We start from the raw sequence: 17,318 nt of genomic DNA, 5'->3' as shown, positions 1-17,318 counted from the left end.
CTGCCGACGCTTCCACCACGCCCCGTTGACCTCATATCGAGTGGAGCGTTAGAGACATGGGCCCGTTTCTTTTCTGCGCTAGATATCTCAAAGTACACAGTTGGCGCATTTCTCAAGCTCCGCCTTTGAGGTTATGACGCGACCACGTTAATGGCTCCCCTTTCTGTTTTACCTTTGTGTTTATATGCATATATTTCTTCTTGTTATATCATTATTCCGTTTAATTTGTGCTTCTATTATCTTACGCCTACTCGTCTCACAGGTCCTCTCAAACAAGCGTAGCATACACCCGTATGGTTTCCGCGTTAAATTAAACACAACTCGACATTGATCTAAGGATCGCTGTAACCAAACCGTGCGAACATTCCTACGCCTTCCAGATGCCTGCTTTTGGGAGAGTAAAGCGAAGTGAGAATTGAACTTTCCAACACACTTACGCGGTGATTAAGACACACTACTCCTAGGCCACACAGTCATGACTGTATGGCTTGGTTTAAGTGGCGCTTCATAAGCGTCTAAATCACGTGGTCTGTCACATAATCTTAGATCTTACGGCAGCGTGCTAATCATTTACGAGATAATAGAGACACCTGTTAAGAAGTCAGGGTTTACGCGTGTAGTAAAAAAGCATGCACGCGAGTTTGGAGCAGCAAGAGGAGTCGTAAAATGGGTCATTTAACGCTGTTGCATCGTATACCCTTAAATGCGGAACTAAGTGTTCCTGAAGAATCTAATGATTTGCTTGCTTTGCTGATTTCGTCGTTGACATCGTAAATGACTGTTCTGCGCACGTATAGGGTCGTCCCTTCTTAACTGAAACACGGCCAATGCTTCTAAAACACCATTGCGCCAAATCCGGCCATGCGGTGACCCCAAGTGGCATGAAATACAATGCACCATCTTCATGTCTCTGTGTGGTTACGTCATTTCGCTTCGATATGCGACTATGTCGGGCGCAATGAAGCTTTGGAGACAAGGACGTCGTTCAAGGTAAGAGTGAATGACTCTGCACATATATAGTTGTGACATTTTCTTGCTACTAAAAAGTGTAATTAATTTTAACATTATTACCAGAAGTCGAAATAAAGTGTTAGTCTTCTAACCTCAATAAACAACGCCTATGCTTGCAACTTGTTTGCGGACGCGATAGCGAGTGTAGCTGCCACAAACAGGGCCAATTGTCTGAGGCGTTGCCTCAGATGAAGCGCAGGCAGCATCCTGATAACACAGCCTTTGTTTCTGCTACAGAAAAAAAAAATCTAATCTACTTTGTTCGAAGCGTTAACGATAAAGATACGCAGCCTAGGGTCGACTCTTAGAATAGGACTCATGTGGTGTTTCACTGAAACTATATCCGAGTATCAAAAGAAACATTTCCGTGTTTTCAGTATCGCGTTCCACCTTAAACAGCAGTCTATTCCGGACATTTGTTCTGTGACGAACATTTTCCAAGAAAATAAATACAGTTCTTATTCGGACCCACGAAAAGTGTCTGAACAACCTCCCCCAGGGGTATATAACAAAAACCTGAAAAAGAAAATTTAACAAACATCCAGCTCAGAGCAACTATTCAATGCACAAGATGCATCCCTTTTTTATATAATCATAAACCCCTTCATCTACCCCACAAAGAGGAGACAAGAACTCAATTATTTGAGAGGATCACTAAACATATTTGCCTCTTTAACAGCACCAGTCAAAAGTGTCATATAAGTTTTTATTGCAAACTTGTATATATGTTTATATATCTGCTTTCCTGAAACTGGTTCAGAAATAGGATGCTGAGGTAAAGATGCGTTACTTGAACGACGATTGCCAACAAGCATGCGTTCGACTTTATACAACTGCAGCGCCACAAGAAAATTCATTTATTCGAGTTTCAAATATTGCTACGATAGCCCCACTACAAAGCAACGCACCTGCAGGAATAACACTTTTGCCCTCCACCGACAATAGCCTATACTCCCCCCTCCCCCTTAAAGGGTGATCGAGGGACCGGCTTAAACGCAACATTATCTCGATGTTGGGAGGTAGCATAGCCGAGCCGTGTGTCCCCAGTGGCGCAATTGGTTAGCGCACGGTACTTATACGACAGTGCTTCGTGAGCTATGCCGGGGTTGTGAGTTCGAGCCTCACCTGGGGAATGTTCTTTTATATATTAACTTTGGTAACTTTTTACGGGCCCTGCACGGTGTCAGAACGTCGGACATGTTATAAACCACCAAAATTGTTCACCAGAATATCGTTCGATGAGTGCAATTTTTGTCTCTTTATTTCTAGTTCGGTTTTCCTTTGCAAGAGGTTTGCGGGCTAGACGCACGTGGTAATAGCATTCAGTAACAGTAATAGCGCGTAAATAGCGTCGAGTAGCAGGTCACACGAAGAAAAAAGAGCCGTTTTACTCAAAACGCATTCATTCAGTTTATTTAACCCATGCATATCTATTTAAGACAACCCTCGGTAATAGTTTCATGATGTTATCTTCCACCAACATCGACACTATGGACGGATATAGAAGTGAGGCGACAATAAGAGGTTGGCTGCCTCTAAGCCCGAGCCAGAAATTTTCCCGTCCCCTCAAGCACAGCCTTCCACTCCCGCCCCCAATTTTTTTACAACGTTGGAGTAATGTGTTCTGGAAGTTAATATGCTATAATTTTGAAAGCCGTATTTTCACAAAAAAGGCAGTCGTAAAATCGTGTGTCCTGTTACGCAAACGCCACATGTGCTCCGATAGAGTGGTAAAAACTTTTCTGTAACTTTTTCTTTAACATTTCTGACGTGAAAAAAAGCTAGCGTATCGCGCCTAGCCATGCTTCTCCTCTCCTTTTCTTCTTATTTTATGTGGTAATAACATACTGTCCGCAATAAAAGCGAATGAGCCAAAACACATTTATTGTTTTATCTAAGAGCTGCAACCTACAGTTAAAATTAAGAACGCTGTATGCGTGTTCTACACTTCCAAAAAAGTAAGCAGTTATGCTGCTGGAGGCTCCTATAAGTTGGATACAGCTTAAAAATAAATGGTAGTTGGTAACTACGCGGCACGGTACACGGCGTGTTTATTACTCCGCTCAACGATACTCGAAAAAAATTTAATATTTGACTAAACCTAACAAGCTAGATGTATCAAAATTCTTTAGCTTTTAATTTGGTTAGCTTTTCATAATGACAGCAAGAAAACCTTTAACACATGAGTGGTTGCTGTGTGACAGTTACTGCATGTTCAAGCTGTATCCGACTATACAAAAAAGTTTTTGACTGCTTCAGCGGTGGGTTTATTTATTTATTTATTTATTTATTTATTTATTTATTTATTTATTTATTTATTTATTTATTTATTTATTTATTTATTTATTTATTTATTTATTTATTTATTTATTTATTTATTTATTTATTGTACATCAAAGGCCCCTGTTATGGGGTATTACATGAGGGATACCTTTTGAATACAACTTTCTTCCTCAATCCGCTTGTTTGGTCTCTACTTTAAAAAAAGTACTTAAAGAGCAACGCAGGATATCTGGCGCTTCCACCTATTCAATCCGCTTGTTTGGTCTCTACTTTAAAAAAAGTACTTAAAGAGCAACGCAGGATATCTGGCGCTTCCACCTATTCAATCCGCTTGTTTGGTCTCTACTTTAAAAAAAGTACTTAAAGAGCAACGCAGGATATCTGGCGCTTCCACCTATTCAATCCGCTTGTTTGGTCTCTACTTTAAAAAAAGTACTTGAAGAGCAACGCAGGATATCTGGCGCTTCCACCTATTCAATCCGCTTGTTTGGTCTCTACTTTAAAAAAAGTACTTAAAGAGCAACGCAGGATATCTGGCGCTTCCACCTATTCAATCCGCTTGTTTGGTCTCTACTTTAAAAAATGTACTTGAAGAGCAACGCAGGATATCTGGCGCTTCCACCTATTCAATCCGCTTGTTTGGTCTCTACTTTAAAAAAAGTACTTAAAGAGCAACGCCGGATATCTGGCGCTTCCACCTATTCAATCCGCTTGTTTGGTCTCTACTTTAAAAAAAGTACTTAAAGAGCAACGCAGGATATCTGGCGCTTCCACCTATTCAATCCGCTTGTTTGGTCTCTACTTTAAAAAAAACGTACTTAATGAACAACGCAGGATATCTGGCTGGTGAAAACATCGTTTCCAGCTTGCTAGTGAAACTTGTGAGGGCTGCACCCTCTTCGAAGCTAGGCTGCAAAACATCCGCGTTCGCGTGCAGCCTGTGAACAATAAGACACATCTGCAGCAAGCAGACTCAAACATTGCTCCTCACCCACGTCACGAGCGCGGCGCACATCTGTAGGAGAGACACAGACAGACGTCGCTCATACAATGCCTCTACATGCGAAGGCAGCTGCGCTGTGTTTCCCCAGTGGCGCAATTGGTTAGCGCACGGTACTTATACGACAGTGCTTCGTGAGCTATGCCGGGGTTGTGAGTTCGAGCCTCACCTGGGGAACGTTTTTGCTTTTTTTTTATTTAAAGGTTAGCTTTTGTAGCAAAGCATGGCACCTGTCGCTTGTGAAAGGCAACAGCGAAATCCAATCTGTATCAAAGCACCAGCCATCGATGAGGCGTATGGCTTCAAGGGAAAGGTGTGATTTTGCCTGATTATGCTGTGCGCGAATTGTTTTAAAATTGCTTAAACAGTCACAGAGTCTTGAACACTTTTAGTTTGAACACGGTGGTCATCCTCGAAATGTCATTGCATCCGATGCGGCATCCGAGAAGCAAGGAGACGCGCACATAGACACCGAAAGCATTGGCGCCTTGAAGACCGTGACCACGTTGAAAATAAGAGGAAACAAACTTGTACATAATGCTCCACTCTTTATGTTAATATCTCTTTCACAAATATTGTACAAATATTGGGGTACAACTCCCTATGAAACACTTTGAGTCTATATTACGGTGTGGCTGCAGAAGCTAACGTATAGTGTGAAAAATAGAAAAGCAGCTCTGTTCTCTACGTAGTAAGCAATGAATAGACGATGACCTTCCAGTTCACAAAACAATGTAAACACGTTTCCGTAGTGAAAGATACACGTCTTGATTCAAGACTAAAAAAACTACGATCCCGTTCACTATGTGATTTCTTGTTCTCTCTTTCGTATGCAATTGGCAGGCACTTATTTCGTCTGCCCATCTGCGAGACACTTGAAATGTTTACTATTATAATACAATTCTGCATTCCTCTCTGAAGTGGGCTAAGCACGTAGTCCCAGTGCGTATATATATATATATATATATATATATATTAAATATTTTAAATAGTGTACGCCAAGGTGCGATGAGACACGTCTCGCCTAGCGTCAAATGTGACGCAAACTCTGGTAAGGTGATGAATCTTCTCTTGGTGTCCGCTTTATGCTAGCTAATAGCCGCTAGAGTCTTGCCAAGCGCATTGCGGGAAAAACAAAATCTGCAATTATTCTCTTTCACTGCCTGTACCGCCAAAAAGGCGCAGCATTGTACAGCTCAGTTCTTTTGGAGACATGCAGGAAAGCAGCTGTGAATTACCGCGGCATGATGCAGTCTTGGTCAAAGGTCCTAAAGCCAACAGATTTTCGTCTAAGCCGCACAATGGAGCCTTCACGCCATATTAAAGGTGAAAGGGCATTTAAAATGCTCCGAAATGATTATTTATCACAGGAAAAAATTGTCGGTTAGCATTTCAGGATCATTATAAGCCCTTAATGGCGCCACGACGGCTTCGCGGCTGAGACGGAAATTCTTTGGCTTTAGGACTTTTGAGCAAGGTTCACGTATTTATTTCTTAACTATGTTTTACTACTTAACTGTGAATCGAATTACAGCACCCTAGATTTCAATACTAATAACGACGAAATTGATTAAGTTCCTATCGGGAAGGGGCAAAATGCGACAGTCGGTCACTCGAAGAAGCAACTATAATTTTCGCTCGTGCATGGCTCGTTCCTGCGTTATTCTTTTTTCTGTTCTTTTCTACGATGGTCTCCACGTACAAAGAAAAGAAATAATTGCTGCTTGGCGTTATGGTAACATCATGAAAACTCCGGAACGTGTGGGTCAATGAAAGCATTCTATTCATGTTTTGCCGAAAACCTTTATCAACCATAGGAATACCTTGCAAAGGTGAGAGAAAGTTATGTAGTGGTGAGATTTATAGGTGTGCTTTACAAAAAAAAAAAAAAACAGTTTGGTTCAGAAAGACGATTTATTTAATGAAGCAGAGCGAGCTTACTGAACACGTTCTATTTACAGAAAGATTCATCTTTGAACCTTACAAAGCAAAGGTAGCTGCGGGAATGACTGCAAAAAAGTTACGTTATGTTGGAAGGAAACAAAACGGGAAATTGCAAAGGTTAGCGGCATACCTCGATGTGTTCAGTCACAAAATATATCTATATAAGACGAACACACCGCAAAAGTCTGGACAAGTAACAAAGGTGACAGCAGAATGGCTCATAAGCAAATAAACATGAAGCAACGAACGTGCTCTTTTTGTTCAAACCTAACGCACGAAGTGTCACGAGTTGGGCCATGGGCACAATGGCAAATGGAATGACCTTCGACAACTCCAAGTGAAAGTAAATGATTTTCATTTTGACAGCACGTCTGCTTTCGTCTCACCTCATGCTTCGTTTTTCTGCGAGGATATACGGGCAAAATGAAATAAATGCGACTTTTTATAGCTAGTGAATTTTAATAGGTATGTACTAAACGCGGCAATTTTACTAATATCTTAGCCAAAACGCTGCAGAATGCTTCTGTGCTCCTTGTTTTCAATTCACAACACTAGAATGACTAGCGTCAAATTGCAATTTCGTCTCATTTCGCCCTCCTTCACCAGACTTTTCCTCGTTCTCCTCTCGCCGTTTTTCTCTCTCAAAACCTCCTCAGCACAGAAAAACGCACGAATAGTTTTAAACATCGGTTAAAATTTCTGCTCGTCAAAAAGCATCTATCTTTCTTTCCTGCTGGTTTTTAAAGAGTTAAATCTACTACATTCATTTGAGAGTTTCGCTTTATTTCGCGTTATATCTGCACATAATACATCATGCGTTTCACAAATGGCACCACGTACTAGTGCGCTGCATGTTGTTGTTGTTGTTGTTGTCCAAATAACTTATGGCACATACCCACAGAGGGGGATCGGCCAAGAATTGGGTAGCAAAGAATTTTTTTTATTTTTTTTTAATATACTTGCATAAAAAGAAATATATATATATATATATATATATATATATATATATATATATATATATATATATATATATATATATATATATATTCATCTTGTGCTGTGCATCGAGCATCATCGTCTTCATCGTCGCACACAGGCACGAGAGCACTATGGCATCGCCGCAGCCGATCACGCCTCGTGTAAAACTGCAACACACTTCATCAAGTTCCCATTGAAATACACTCTCGCGCTGTGGACATTGCGCACCGTCATCTTCATGAAGTTCCATCTGCGCCAATCCTTCATTTAACATGGATAAATACGTCATACACATACGCCATCTGGTTAAAGACAGAGACTGCACCGTACCAGACAGCCTCCGGAGAAGCTTACCAAGCGCGGAAGTGAGACAAGATCGAAGCAGCAACAGTGACTGAGGCTGAGGCTGATGGCTTACGTTCGTTAAACTTGGTTCAAGGGTTGTTGAACCTCTAATTTGTTTCTCTTTGCAAGTGGGAATATAACTGTTTGCTTTACCGGGCTCTTAACGTTTACCTTCGCCACGGTTAAAAAAAAAGGTCTTCAACACCAGAAAAAGGTAATATTTGTTTTCGACAATTTCATTGACACTTAGATGCCGGTGATGGAGACACTGGTTCTACGTTCCCCTTTATTGTCGCCACCTCTTTCCGTTTTCAAAAAACGAGGGCAGTCAAAAACAAATTTGACATAGTATCGAGGATCAGTTGGTTAAACATTATGCTTTAGGGTGCGGTAGCTTTCATTCAGCTGTAAGTGTAACGGACGTCCAGCCATCGCCTTGTCCTGTCTTTAAACGCTATGTTTTCGTTGAGCATAACAAAGGTGAGCAAAAAGAAGGAAACATTGGTTACAAATCCAGTAACAACTAAATTGAAAGGATCGTTCATTAACAGCATGACAGAGATCGTAAAGAATCCCTAAAAATTCACTTTGAGAACGTCGGCGTCACGCAGTTTATTTTCAGGATTTCTCTTGTCACCGCCCTGTGACTTCTTTCAAGAATCGATCAGACATCCCAGGAGCTGCGATTTAATTTTGGAGTGGCCATCTGCTCCATGCTGTCGCTTGTCTGCACCAAGATGACCGAGTAGGTGATGACAGACCCCGCCAGCTGCAACGTAAAGCTCTTCTGATTTTCTTGCTGAGCACAAAACCGACTTTAACAAACGTTGATGCTCGATCGATGCACTCAGCTTGAATAATTTTTTTTACAATTAGCTTTACCCAGAATTAGAGCAATTAGCACCCACAAGCTTTTTACATATTACTAGTTGCTAAAATGCATTACTTGACGCTTGCAATCATCTCCGTGCCGGTTTCATGACGATGATTAATATACAGTATGGTCCAAACCGTGTTGAACGGTTGACCACAGTTGGTTCTGGACTATAAGACTTTGCACAGTCTCGAAAAATACTAGTAAACGAGGTTGACAGGAATTTTCCTTTTTTTTTTCGTTGCTGTCAGTGTTACTATTGGCTCGGCTTGCGAACTGAGGCTCCACCTCTAACCTTATTGTTCAGTGCTCTTTCATGTTGCGTAGCCATCTTTTTTTTTCTCGTTCTACCTTGTGCAAAAATACTCAAACGCAAAACACAAAAGAGAAAATATAAACTTGCCGAGACTAGAAGTGGCAGGTTGAGATTGAAAAAGCTTCCTCCACTGAGAAACATTTCTTCCGGTCGAATAGAGTTGTAAAGGTACGACACCTGCAAGAAACACAACGAATTACGAAATACTTTCTGGCGAAGATACCAGGTAGCATTTTTCTCCACACCGTCACGGGATGTGCTGCGATAGTCTTGGCCAGTTTTATCGATGCATTGCATTAGAACTGCATTTGACGAATTATACAAGAAAGTGGAGTAGCCGCTGGCACCAGAGATAGAAGCCACAGTAATGTTCCATGCCGCGGCCTAAAACTCATGCAATTCAATGGAACAATTTCTATTTCAAGCCCACTTCCCAGGAGCAGTTCGAAACTTAGGTCAATTTAAAAACAAAAGTAAATTTGGGTTCTTGAATTTCCTCAAACCTCATAAAATCTCGTCTCAACAAATTTCAGTCATTCATTGTCCCAAGGCAGGAAAATCACCCGAAACGAAAATCACAGAGAAGCATAATCCGCGTTTTCACAGTGACGAAGATCCGAATCCTCGCCCCGCTTCGTCGCACTGTTTAAAACTGACGGACAACTTTGTAAGCTTGGAAAATTCTTCAGGGCTACTCTTCAGGTTTTGAGATAAGGCGCTAAAGGCGTCAATATCAATCATGGACGTCACCAAAACTATCACTCACAATCGCAATCTTCCAGAAAAATCTGGCTGTATCCTTCGCGGAGCGTAATGTAATAAAGCCATGGACTTGAGATCACAAACAAGGAAAGATTGCAAAAAATGCAAGCAACGTACACTTCACCGCGTACGGAAGCAACTGAATGCAATGGTGATTTGAAGTTCCTCCCCAATTCCCCCTATTTACAAACAAGAATGTGCGTACACAACTCACATTTACTGTTTAGGTTAAATAAGACAATTCAATTGTGGTGAAAACGACAAACTTCCACATTACCTGACGGAACTGCAAAGGGGAGTCATGGAACATCGTGACTTTCATCAAGATTTCTTTCAGACGTTGAGCCTTGCAAAAAAGAAAACAAAAACAAAATTGCGCTCTGAACAAATAATCTTCTTTTCAGTGCTTTTCATGGGCCACATTGAAAAACTATACCAATGGGCTAACTTTTTAAAGAAGAGAACTTATTGCCTGATCAAACGTAATACGTAGTCAGAGAAATCTATCCTGTAAAGATGAGTCAATATTTACGCATACCCTGCCCGCGTAAGATAGACAGCACACTTCTCTTATCTTCCTGTAGGGGGAGCATGAACAGCGCACATTATTCTCCTCCAAAACAAAGATTCCCACAATGGGCTTTTATGTTAAGTTTAATAGTTCTTGGGATTGTTAATCGGGATATGTTCTTGTTATGAAACACGTGAGATGACTGGTAAAACGAAGATCTTCGTTTTAGCAATCATCTCACGTTAAGAACAAAACAAAAACGGTTAAGGTGCAGATGTAAAAAAAAAAAATAATGTTTCTAAGAACAAATTATTATGTTGGACAATGTAGCTGCAGAATGCGTATTTGCCATAAAACCACAGCTTGAAGAGGTAAATTCGAAACTGAGACAATATTCGTAGTAGGCGTGCTGTCTTCAGCATTTCACACTGGATATGGATGAAATAAGTAGAAATCAGTTTTGATCTTCGAAAATGATACCAATTTTTTGCATTGTTTTCATATTATTCACAGAACGAAAAGACAAATCAGACTCCAAATACGAACGTTTCGATTTCAGTTTGCTTTTACCTGCGACTTACATTATATATGCTACAGCAGTAATTTTAATAACCACTAGACAAAATCCTTAACTACCCAGCTAAAATTACCATAAGGTGATTGCAATATTTATAAATAAATAAATAATGTACATAGTACCAAAAGTTCTGAGTGTCTCGAATAAAACCTCAGCAAGCGTATCTTTTTTCAGATGTTTGCGAAACAACGCAAGGTCGCAGTGAGAGGTACAAAGTGCACATCTTTCGCAGTGCGTACCACATTTATGCCCTTGTCCCTGTCATATTATTCGCATTGCAAGCATTGCAAGCATCAGGAGGGCCCGAGCTTGTGTACTTGTGCTTACCTCGTTCGCCATCTTCTGGCTCAGACGAGCGATGTCGATGAAATCGACGGTCGAGAAAAAGCAGTAGGACATGGTGAGCATGAGCTGGTCGGTGGGCACACCCTCGTCAAACACGGTGTAGATGCATATGCAGGACATGGTGAGCAGTACGACAGCGGACGCCATGATTGAGTACTGCCAAGCTCCGTTGAGCAATTTCCTTAGGTTGGCGATGGAGGCCACGTTCATCCGAACCCTCTCCAACTCTGTGACTCCCGACAGCTTCGCGACGAACACTGCGTCCTTCTCTAGGATAGACTTCAGGGTGTCTTGCTGCTGGATGATGTAGGTGATCAGTGCTTCGCAGCATGGTCTCAATATGATGAAGTGCAGCATGTCGTAGATGAAGAAGAGGAAGTTGACCAGCAGCATCCCAGTCTTCACCGCGAATTCCAGAAAAGAGTTGCCCTCAACGTCCAGCATCCTCACGGTGATGTTTGCGTTCGCGATTTGGTGAGCGAAAAAGGAAACTACGATGAGGAACCTGCGTTATAAAATTTCGAAGAGAGAACATACAAGATACACTCGAAACAATTGCCTATCTACAGAACAGGTCAAAGGGGTTAACAATTGTTACAAGTGTGATAAGTGTTTATCGATTTTTAAAAATGAAAAAAAAAAAAGAGTCTCATTACTTTGAGGCAAGTTGGTGTGTAAAGTCAGAAGCAGCGAGCAGAGATCTCTGAAAGTCTGCGCGAGACCTCTATCCTAATCAACTTCCAACTATACCACAGCGACGCTTTCTGTGCACTCTTACTCTTTTGATTTCTGTTACTGTAGCAGCGTGCCTTATTTGTTTGCCAGGGCGCACAGAACATTCGGCTGACGCTTGCTCACTAAACAAAGTAACAAACTAAACAAATTGACTTTTCTTGACACAGAAGTGTCGGTAAACTAATATGAGCTGTAAGATATTTTAGGGCTGATTTTCAACGACGCCATGTCACGCACTAAGCTCTATGGCACAAGAGTGAATAAAAAGCTAATTTGAAAAATAACAGAGTATTAAAACCATTCACTTCAATTAAACTTGAAACATAGACAGAAAAGAAAGGATGACAAACAAAACCCGTACAGTCATTGCATTCCCTTCACGATCCGGTCAAAAACTGAAACAAGTAGTGGAAAAAATATGTACTGTGTTAAAGAGCTCATAGTCATCGTTATCATCAGAAGCAAATAAATTGGTTCTTGGGAAATAATTTCTTCTAAATTCATATTAAGCAACGCGCTCTTCGTCTCTTTAAAATACGTGGAGACCACTCTCCGCTCTTCTGTAAGGCTGGAATAGCTAACTGATGGAATTCCAGCGTTCTTAATACAGCGTTAATCCTAGTTCAAGCGTTCTTAATCCCTGTTTCTTGCTAGGCAGAGCCACCGGAGCTGCAAAGATATATTTCGGTCTTGTACGCAATGCTGGCTACCTGGAATCATTCGGTGATATGTTCATAGTTCAAAGATTTCGCGTCGTAAAATGAAGACTGCTACAAAATTACATTCGTAAGGCTGACCTTCGTTATCGCACAAGGCGTTTTGAGGTAAATGGCATATGCCCATGAAGTCCACCAACAACGCGCTCACGTTATTGGGATGCTGCATTGGGAGAACTTACTGACAGTTGATTGTTGGTCAAGTACAATCCTCGCCTAAAGTATCAGGCATATCTCATAGTCTGAGTTGCTTTGGGACGTTAAACCCCGTCATCATCATCATCATCATTGTCAGCCTGACTATACCCACTGCAGGGCGAAGGCCTCTCCCATATTTCTCCACTTAACCCGGTCCTGTGCTAGCTGCATCCACTTGACCCCCGCGAGTTTCTGAACCTCATCCGCCCACCTAACTTTCTGCCGTCCCCTGCTACGCTTTCCTTCTCTTGGAATCCAGTTTGTTACCCTAAGCGACCATCGGTTATCCTCTCTTCGCTCTACATGTCCTGCCCATGCCCATTTCTTCTTCTTAATTTCCACTAGAATGTTAACTGGAGTTATTTCTCTGATCCACTCTGCACGCTTCCTATCTCTTAATTTTACCCCTATCATTTTTCGTTCCATAGCTCTCTGGGCTGTCCTCAACTTAAGTAGAACTCTCTTGGGTAGCCTCCACGTTTAAGCCCCCATTAAACCCCATAAACTCAACTAAAGTGTCAGTTAGCCATTGTAACTATATCAAAGAAACTAGCCCATAAATTAACTATTTTGTCAATTAGCCCATGTGGTAGTTTGGCCCTGAATTATATAATGGTTTTCTTGAAGCGTACTTGGACGTCCTAATCTTCGTAGAGACGAGGGTCTGAGGTTTTCTCATATTTGAGAGATCTCGGCACGCTAGGGATGCATAACTGGCCACTACATGACGCGGACAAGAAGCAAATACCTTGAGCTCTAAACTTCGGACTAAGGCTATACATTTAGGGTCTCGCTCAAAACGTCGTGTGCCTATTGTCGGTGGCGCCTGTGTCTGTGTCCTTCTAGTCCTGGTCTCATGTTTTTGGCGTTATCTTCCGACGCGCTGCGAAGCAGCCCCCACCTCATCTTGTTACGCCCTTTTGCAGTTGATTTATCTTTGCCGCTTCACAAAATCCCCAGCTAGTGTAATTTACTCGCTGAAGACTTCGGAACCCCATGAAATTTGACGTTCTTAGAAAGCGGTCGCTACAGTGCTCATTGTGACCACTTTGTAAATACCAGACAAACTAACCTGAGGACGTACGTGACTCGACACCCGTAGCGGTATTCCTTGCGGTCGAAAGCAGCCCGCCTCTCGTGTTCCGCCGATTTTTTGAAGAATTCGAGCATAGTCCAGGATCCAAAGATGGAACTGGCAATGTTGACGACCACCTTCACTATGACCACGGCCGGGAGGACGAGTACAAGGGACCTCGTGAAGTGACGGACCGTGGCAAACAGGCGTTGCATGTTCATTGTAACGAACAACAGCTCGCCCGTGCTGAAGGCCAGGAGGCAGATTAGTGAGTAGAGGCTGTACCAGCACCTCCACGTGATGACCATATCGTCGGTGCTGGCGGCTTGTAAGTTCTGAATGTAGAAAGCGCCCGCCCCTCGGCACAGCCATCCGTACAGCTTGAAATGTTCAGCCATTGCGCTTGCCATCCTTGTTCTTCTCCAAGACTGGTCAAAGTGGCTGCTGAAGGTATGCGTTGGTGACCACAGCTGGTAGTATAAAGAACAAGCAGCATTTATTACCAAAGAAGCACGGTACAGTATTCAATTGTTACTGCTTCCAACCATAGGCTTCGTGTCTATCACCTCATTCTTATTTGCTAGCCGGTGTCACTCTGCTTTCAGCAAGTCCGTTGCGGCATGCGCAAAAGGACATGTCAAACATGCTCCAAGTGCCGCAAGCTTCTAGCGAAAGTGAATAGCAACAAGCGTAAGAGTGTTGTTGTTGTTGTTGTTGTTTTTCATCCACCACTCTAAACTGCTTTCCGCTCAGCGATCCTATCTCTCCGCCCGCACTTTTATATTTCCATCCCCTGGCAAGCCCTCCTGGAGTTTCTCAATTTCATCGAAGCCTCTATGCGCGCACGCCACTAGCGACGGGACTAAAAATTATCTGGACATTTTGCTTTTTTTTTTGTTCTCAACCAAAGTAACTCCCCCCCCCCCCCCCCCCCCCCCCCTTTATTTCTAATTTCCTTCGAGGCCACGGCTGTCACTTCTGTATTTGAGGATGGCGGTGGTACAGTAAGCCTCTCGTTGGCCGTTCTGGCTTGGTGAGGTTTAAGAAGAAACAATTCTCGGTGACTTTAAAGACCTAGAACCTTACAAAGATGGATTACACATTTACTACACAAACTTGAAAAATTTCTGACGTCCTGGCAACATTTGGTTAGAATTGGTACCTGAAACTGAGAAATCCAGAATTGCTGAATAAGTAATTGTTTTTCATATTCACTGACACCCGAGCTGAATAACGAGTATTTTCTTCTTTTTTCTGCAGTTCTAGGGCAGCCAGTGGCTGTTTATTCGATAATCTCCCTCTCCTCTTTTCTCTCTGCCATTGGAGAACTCATGCACGCTAGAAGCTCTGTGGTTGGCTTTATGCTTTGTTCAGGGAAGCTTCGTGCTTTGCCCTTGCAACGGTGCGTTTTATAAATATTTTTAGTCGCAATCATAAAGAAAGATCACGACCTCACTCTGTATCGCACATTAAGCTCGATTTCGCTGTCTGACCTTGTATATTAATATAAACAGCGCGCACACGAAGACAAAGGACAAGATAAAAGAAAGCCACAGTACAAGCGCTGACTCACAACTAAGCCTAAGCCCTTTACTCCAAGGCCCAGAAAAAACAAACATGAAGAAAACTAAACAGTCACGTGAAACAACCCCTGGGTTCACCTGCTGCACAGCGCTTGTACTGTGGCTTTCTTTATCTTGTCCTTTGTCTTCGTGTTCGCGCTGTTTATATTAATAATGAATAAGTACCAACTCGCCCAACAAAGTATCTTGGTAGGCTGACCTTGTATGTATTCAATATGAGCAAAAATTAATTATTTTTCCACTCAGAATTCTTATAGAGTTAGAAGATTGTTTTCAGTGAATTAAACATAGTTTCTACTCTCAAATGCAAAAGTTCGTAAGTAACTTTGCAGCAGAGTTGTTCGCAACTCCGTTTTGTTCTTTTCATACAAAGCAGTCGTTAAGGGGATAGCATCGCTTTTCATAGTTGCTGTCCACTCCAGGTCGCATGGTTCACACTTTACAATGACCACTGTGCGTTCAAAATGGAAAATACATTTCAAAGACTGAAATCAGTTCAAAGCTTCAGCAACTCTACTTCACTCCGACCTAAGCTGACGAACCATGCAACGCGTCTTTCCCGAATATTCTGCGGCACACACACATAAAAAAAGGAGAATTCATAGAATAATGTAACCTCACTCACCTGTCAGAGGGCTTAACATTTAGGGTTAGTATTTGCCGTGACAAAGTTTTGATAGCCGCTAAAAGTGTAGTCCGATTTCGTTTCTAAAACTCGTTGCGGAGCTTGCTGTTCGTGCCACTCCTAGCGCCGTTGCTTCAGCAGTGCTGCCCGACTGTGGTCGATGCATGAGAAACCGAGTCGTATATTGTGATATAAATGATTCAGCTTCACGCAAACGCACCGCGATAAATGACCCCGAGTTGCGGCTTGATTGCTATTTCTCTTCTAAACACGCATATGGTCTGCTGGAAAGGATAGACACGTGTATCACACAGTGCTATAGGAAAAATAGACAACATGCATATACATGCACGTGCCTATTTGCATAACCCAAGAATCGATATATTTTCTCTTGGAAAAGGGGAGAAGTGGATGAGTGACGCGGAAAAGAAGAATGATTTTTACAGCTGCGACTAGAAACAATGAAAGCTTTTGGAAGGCAGTTAAGCTCCACCTTTAGGCGCATGAGGTGATAGCGTTACTAGCTTCCACTGCGGCTGCATTTGCGGATTCGTTTTCGCGTAGATGCCCTATCTACTTCCTTAAAAAGCAATTCTTTAATTGTGCTTGCATTACCTCACACGTGCTATAGAAGCACACTGATCAGCATAACCGTAGGCTACCACAATACGTGAAAGCCTACCCGAGATAAGTAGGTATAAGCCCGCGCTCTAACCGAGTCTTATGAACGTGGCCGCGCAGCTTACGGGTAGCTTTTCTGACTAGGGATCCAAAGATGCCGAGTTCATTTCCCATATGATCATATGTAAAGATCCTGCTAATTCAGGCATGACGTACGATTTCGTGACGTCACAGAACTCGCCGACCAATCAGTGCCCGCCATGTCGCCTGCCAACTACCACCTGCGAGAGGCATTCCCGTGATTCTTCGCGCGCAGCGCCTATCCAGGGCTTTAAAGGGACCATGGAAAGCTATTTACAAAGATCGGATAACGCGCACGAGCAATAGGTACCCGATCAATCGTTACCGCAACGCAAGCATTTTTAAACTATGTTTAATAGCCCCCAAAATGCAGACGATCGAAAAGGATGCTCCCCCCCCCCCCCCCCCTTCAACTCAGCCCATGCCGGCGCGCATGAAAAAAAAATCGTTGGAGACACTTTGATCTCTCGTAGGTGGGGTAATGCGAAAGCCTTTCATTTCTTTTTTTACTCGTTCTACTTTTTTCTATTTTGATTTTTTTTGTTTTCATTTTCACTTTCTTTACTTTCTTTCCTTTTACTACTTTTTTCTTCTTTTTTTGCTTTTGGCTGACCGTTTTCGATGTAACGCATTGTGCACGTTTTGAAGCGATAGCTTCACTACTCGAGGTAAACCCAAAGTCACCGTGTGCCTTCGGTGACCTTCAAATAGTTTCGATGTTAAGTTGGAACTTAAGCC

General features: G+C 42.3%; 1 protein-coding gene and 2 non-coding genes across 3 annotated transcripts; 2 read left to right on the top strand and 1 right to left on the bottom strand.

Annotated features, from left to right (window-relative positions):
- Positions 1-2,051: 2,051 nt before the first annotated feature.
- On the top strand, positions 2,052-2,144 carry TRNAI-UAU (transfer RNA isoleucine (anticodon UAU)). The gene is given in 2 exon segments: positions 2,052-2,089; positions 2,109-2,144. It is a non-coding gene; the product is annotated as a tRNA-Ile (tRNA).
- A 2,234-nt stretch (positions 2,145-4,378) lies between these two features.
- On the top strand, positions 4,379-4,471 carry TRNAI-UAU (transfer RNA isoleucine (anticodon UAU)). The gene is given in 2 exon segments: positions 4,379-4,416; positions 4,436-4,471. It is a non-coding gene; the product is annotated as a tRNA-Ile (tRNA).
- Positions 4,472-7,712: 3,241 nt separating this feature from the next.
- Positions 7,713-14,080, bottom strand: LOC146173047 (uncharacterized). Its single transcript, XM_084584579.1, has 5 exons — positions 13,668-14,080; positions 10,929-11,451; positions 9,791-9,859; positions 8,839-8,928; positions 7,713-8,330 (listed from the first exon to the last, which is right to left on the bottom strand). The coding sequence occupies exons 1-5, from the start codon at positions 14,078-14,080 to the stop codon at positions 8,226-8,228; spliced, it is 1,200 nt and encodes a 399-aa protein (XP_084440705.1). The 3' UTR covers positions 7,713-8,225.
- Between the last annotated feature and the right edge of the window lie 3,238 nt (positions 14,081-17,318).

This window comes from Amblyomma maculatum, chromosome 11 (genome assembly GCF_055883805.1).
Source record: "Amblyomma maculatum isolate TAMU_Amacu chromosome 11, ASM5588380v1, whole genome shotgun sequence".
Lineage (NCBI taxonomy): Eukaryota > Metazoa > Arthropoda > Arachnida > Ixodida > Ixodidae > Amblyomma > Amblyomma maculatum.
Note: the sequence above shows the minus strand (reverse complement) of the source record. Positions and strands in the feature narration are given on the sequence as shown.

What these genes read in the sequence shown, in the direction of transcription:
- LOC146173047 (XM_084584579.1), bottom strand. Translation starts at nt 14,080, where the DNA reads ATGGCAAGCGCAATGGCTGAACATTTCAAGCTGTACGGATGGCTGTGC. An exon ending in CCCCTTTGCAGTTCCGTCAG is followed by an intron (nt 8,929 to 9,790) that starts GTAATGTGGAAG and finishes TGTTTCTTGCAG; the next exon opens with GTGTCGTACCTTTACAACTC. An exon ending in ACCTGCCACTTCTAGTCTCG is followed by an intron (nt 8,331 to 8,838) that starts GCAAGTTTATAT and finishes TTTACGTTGCAG; the next exon opens with CTGGCGGGGTCTGTCATCAC.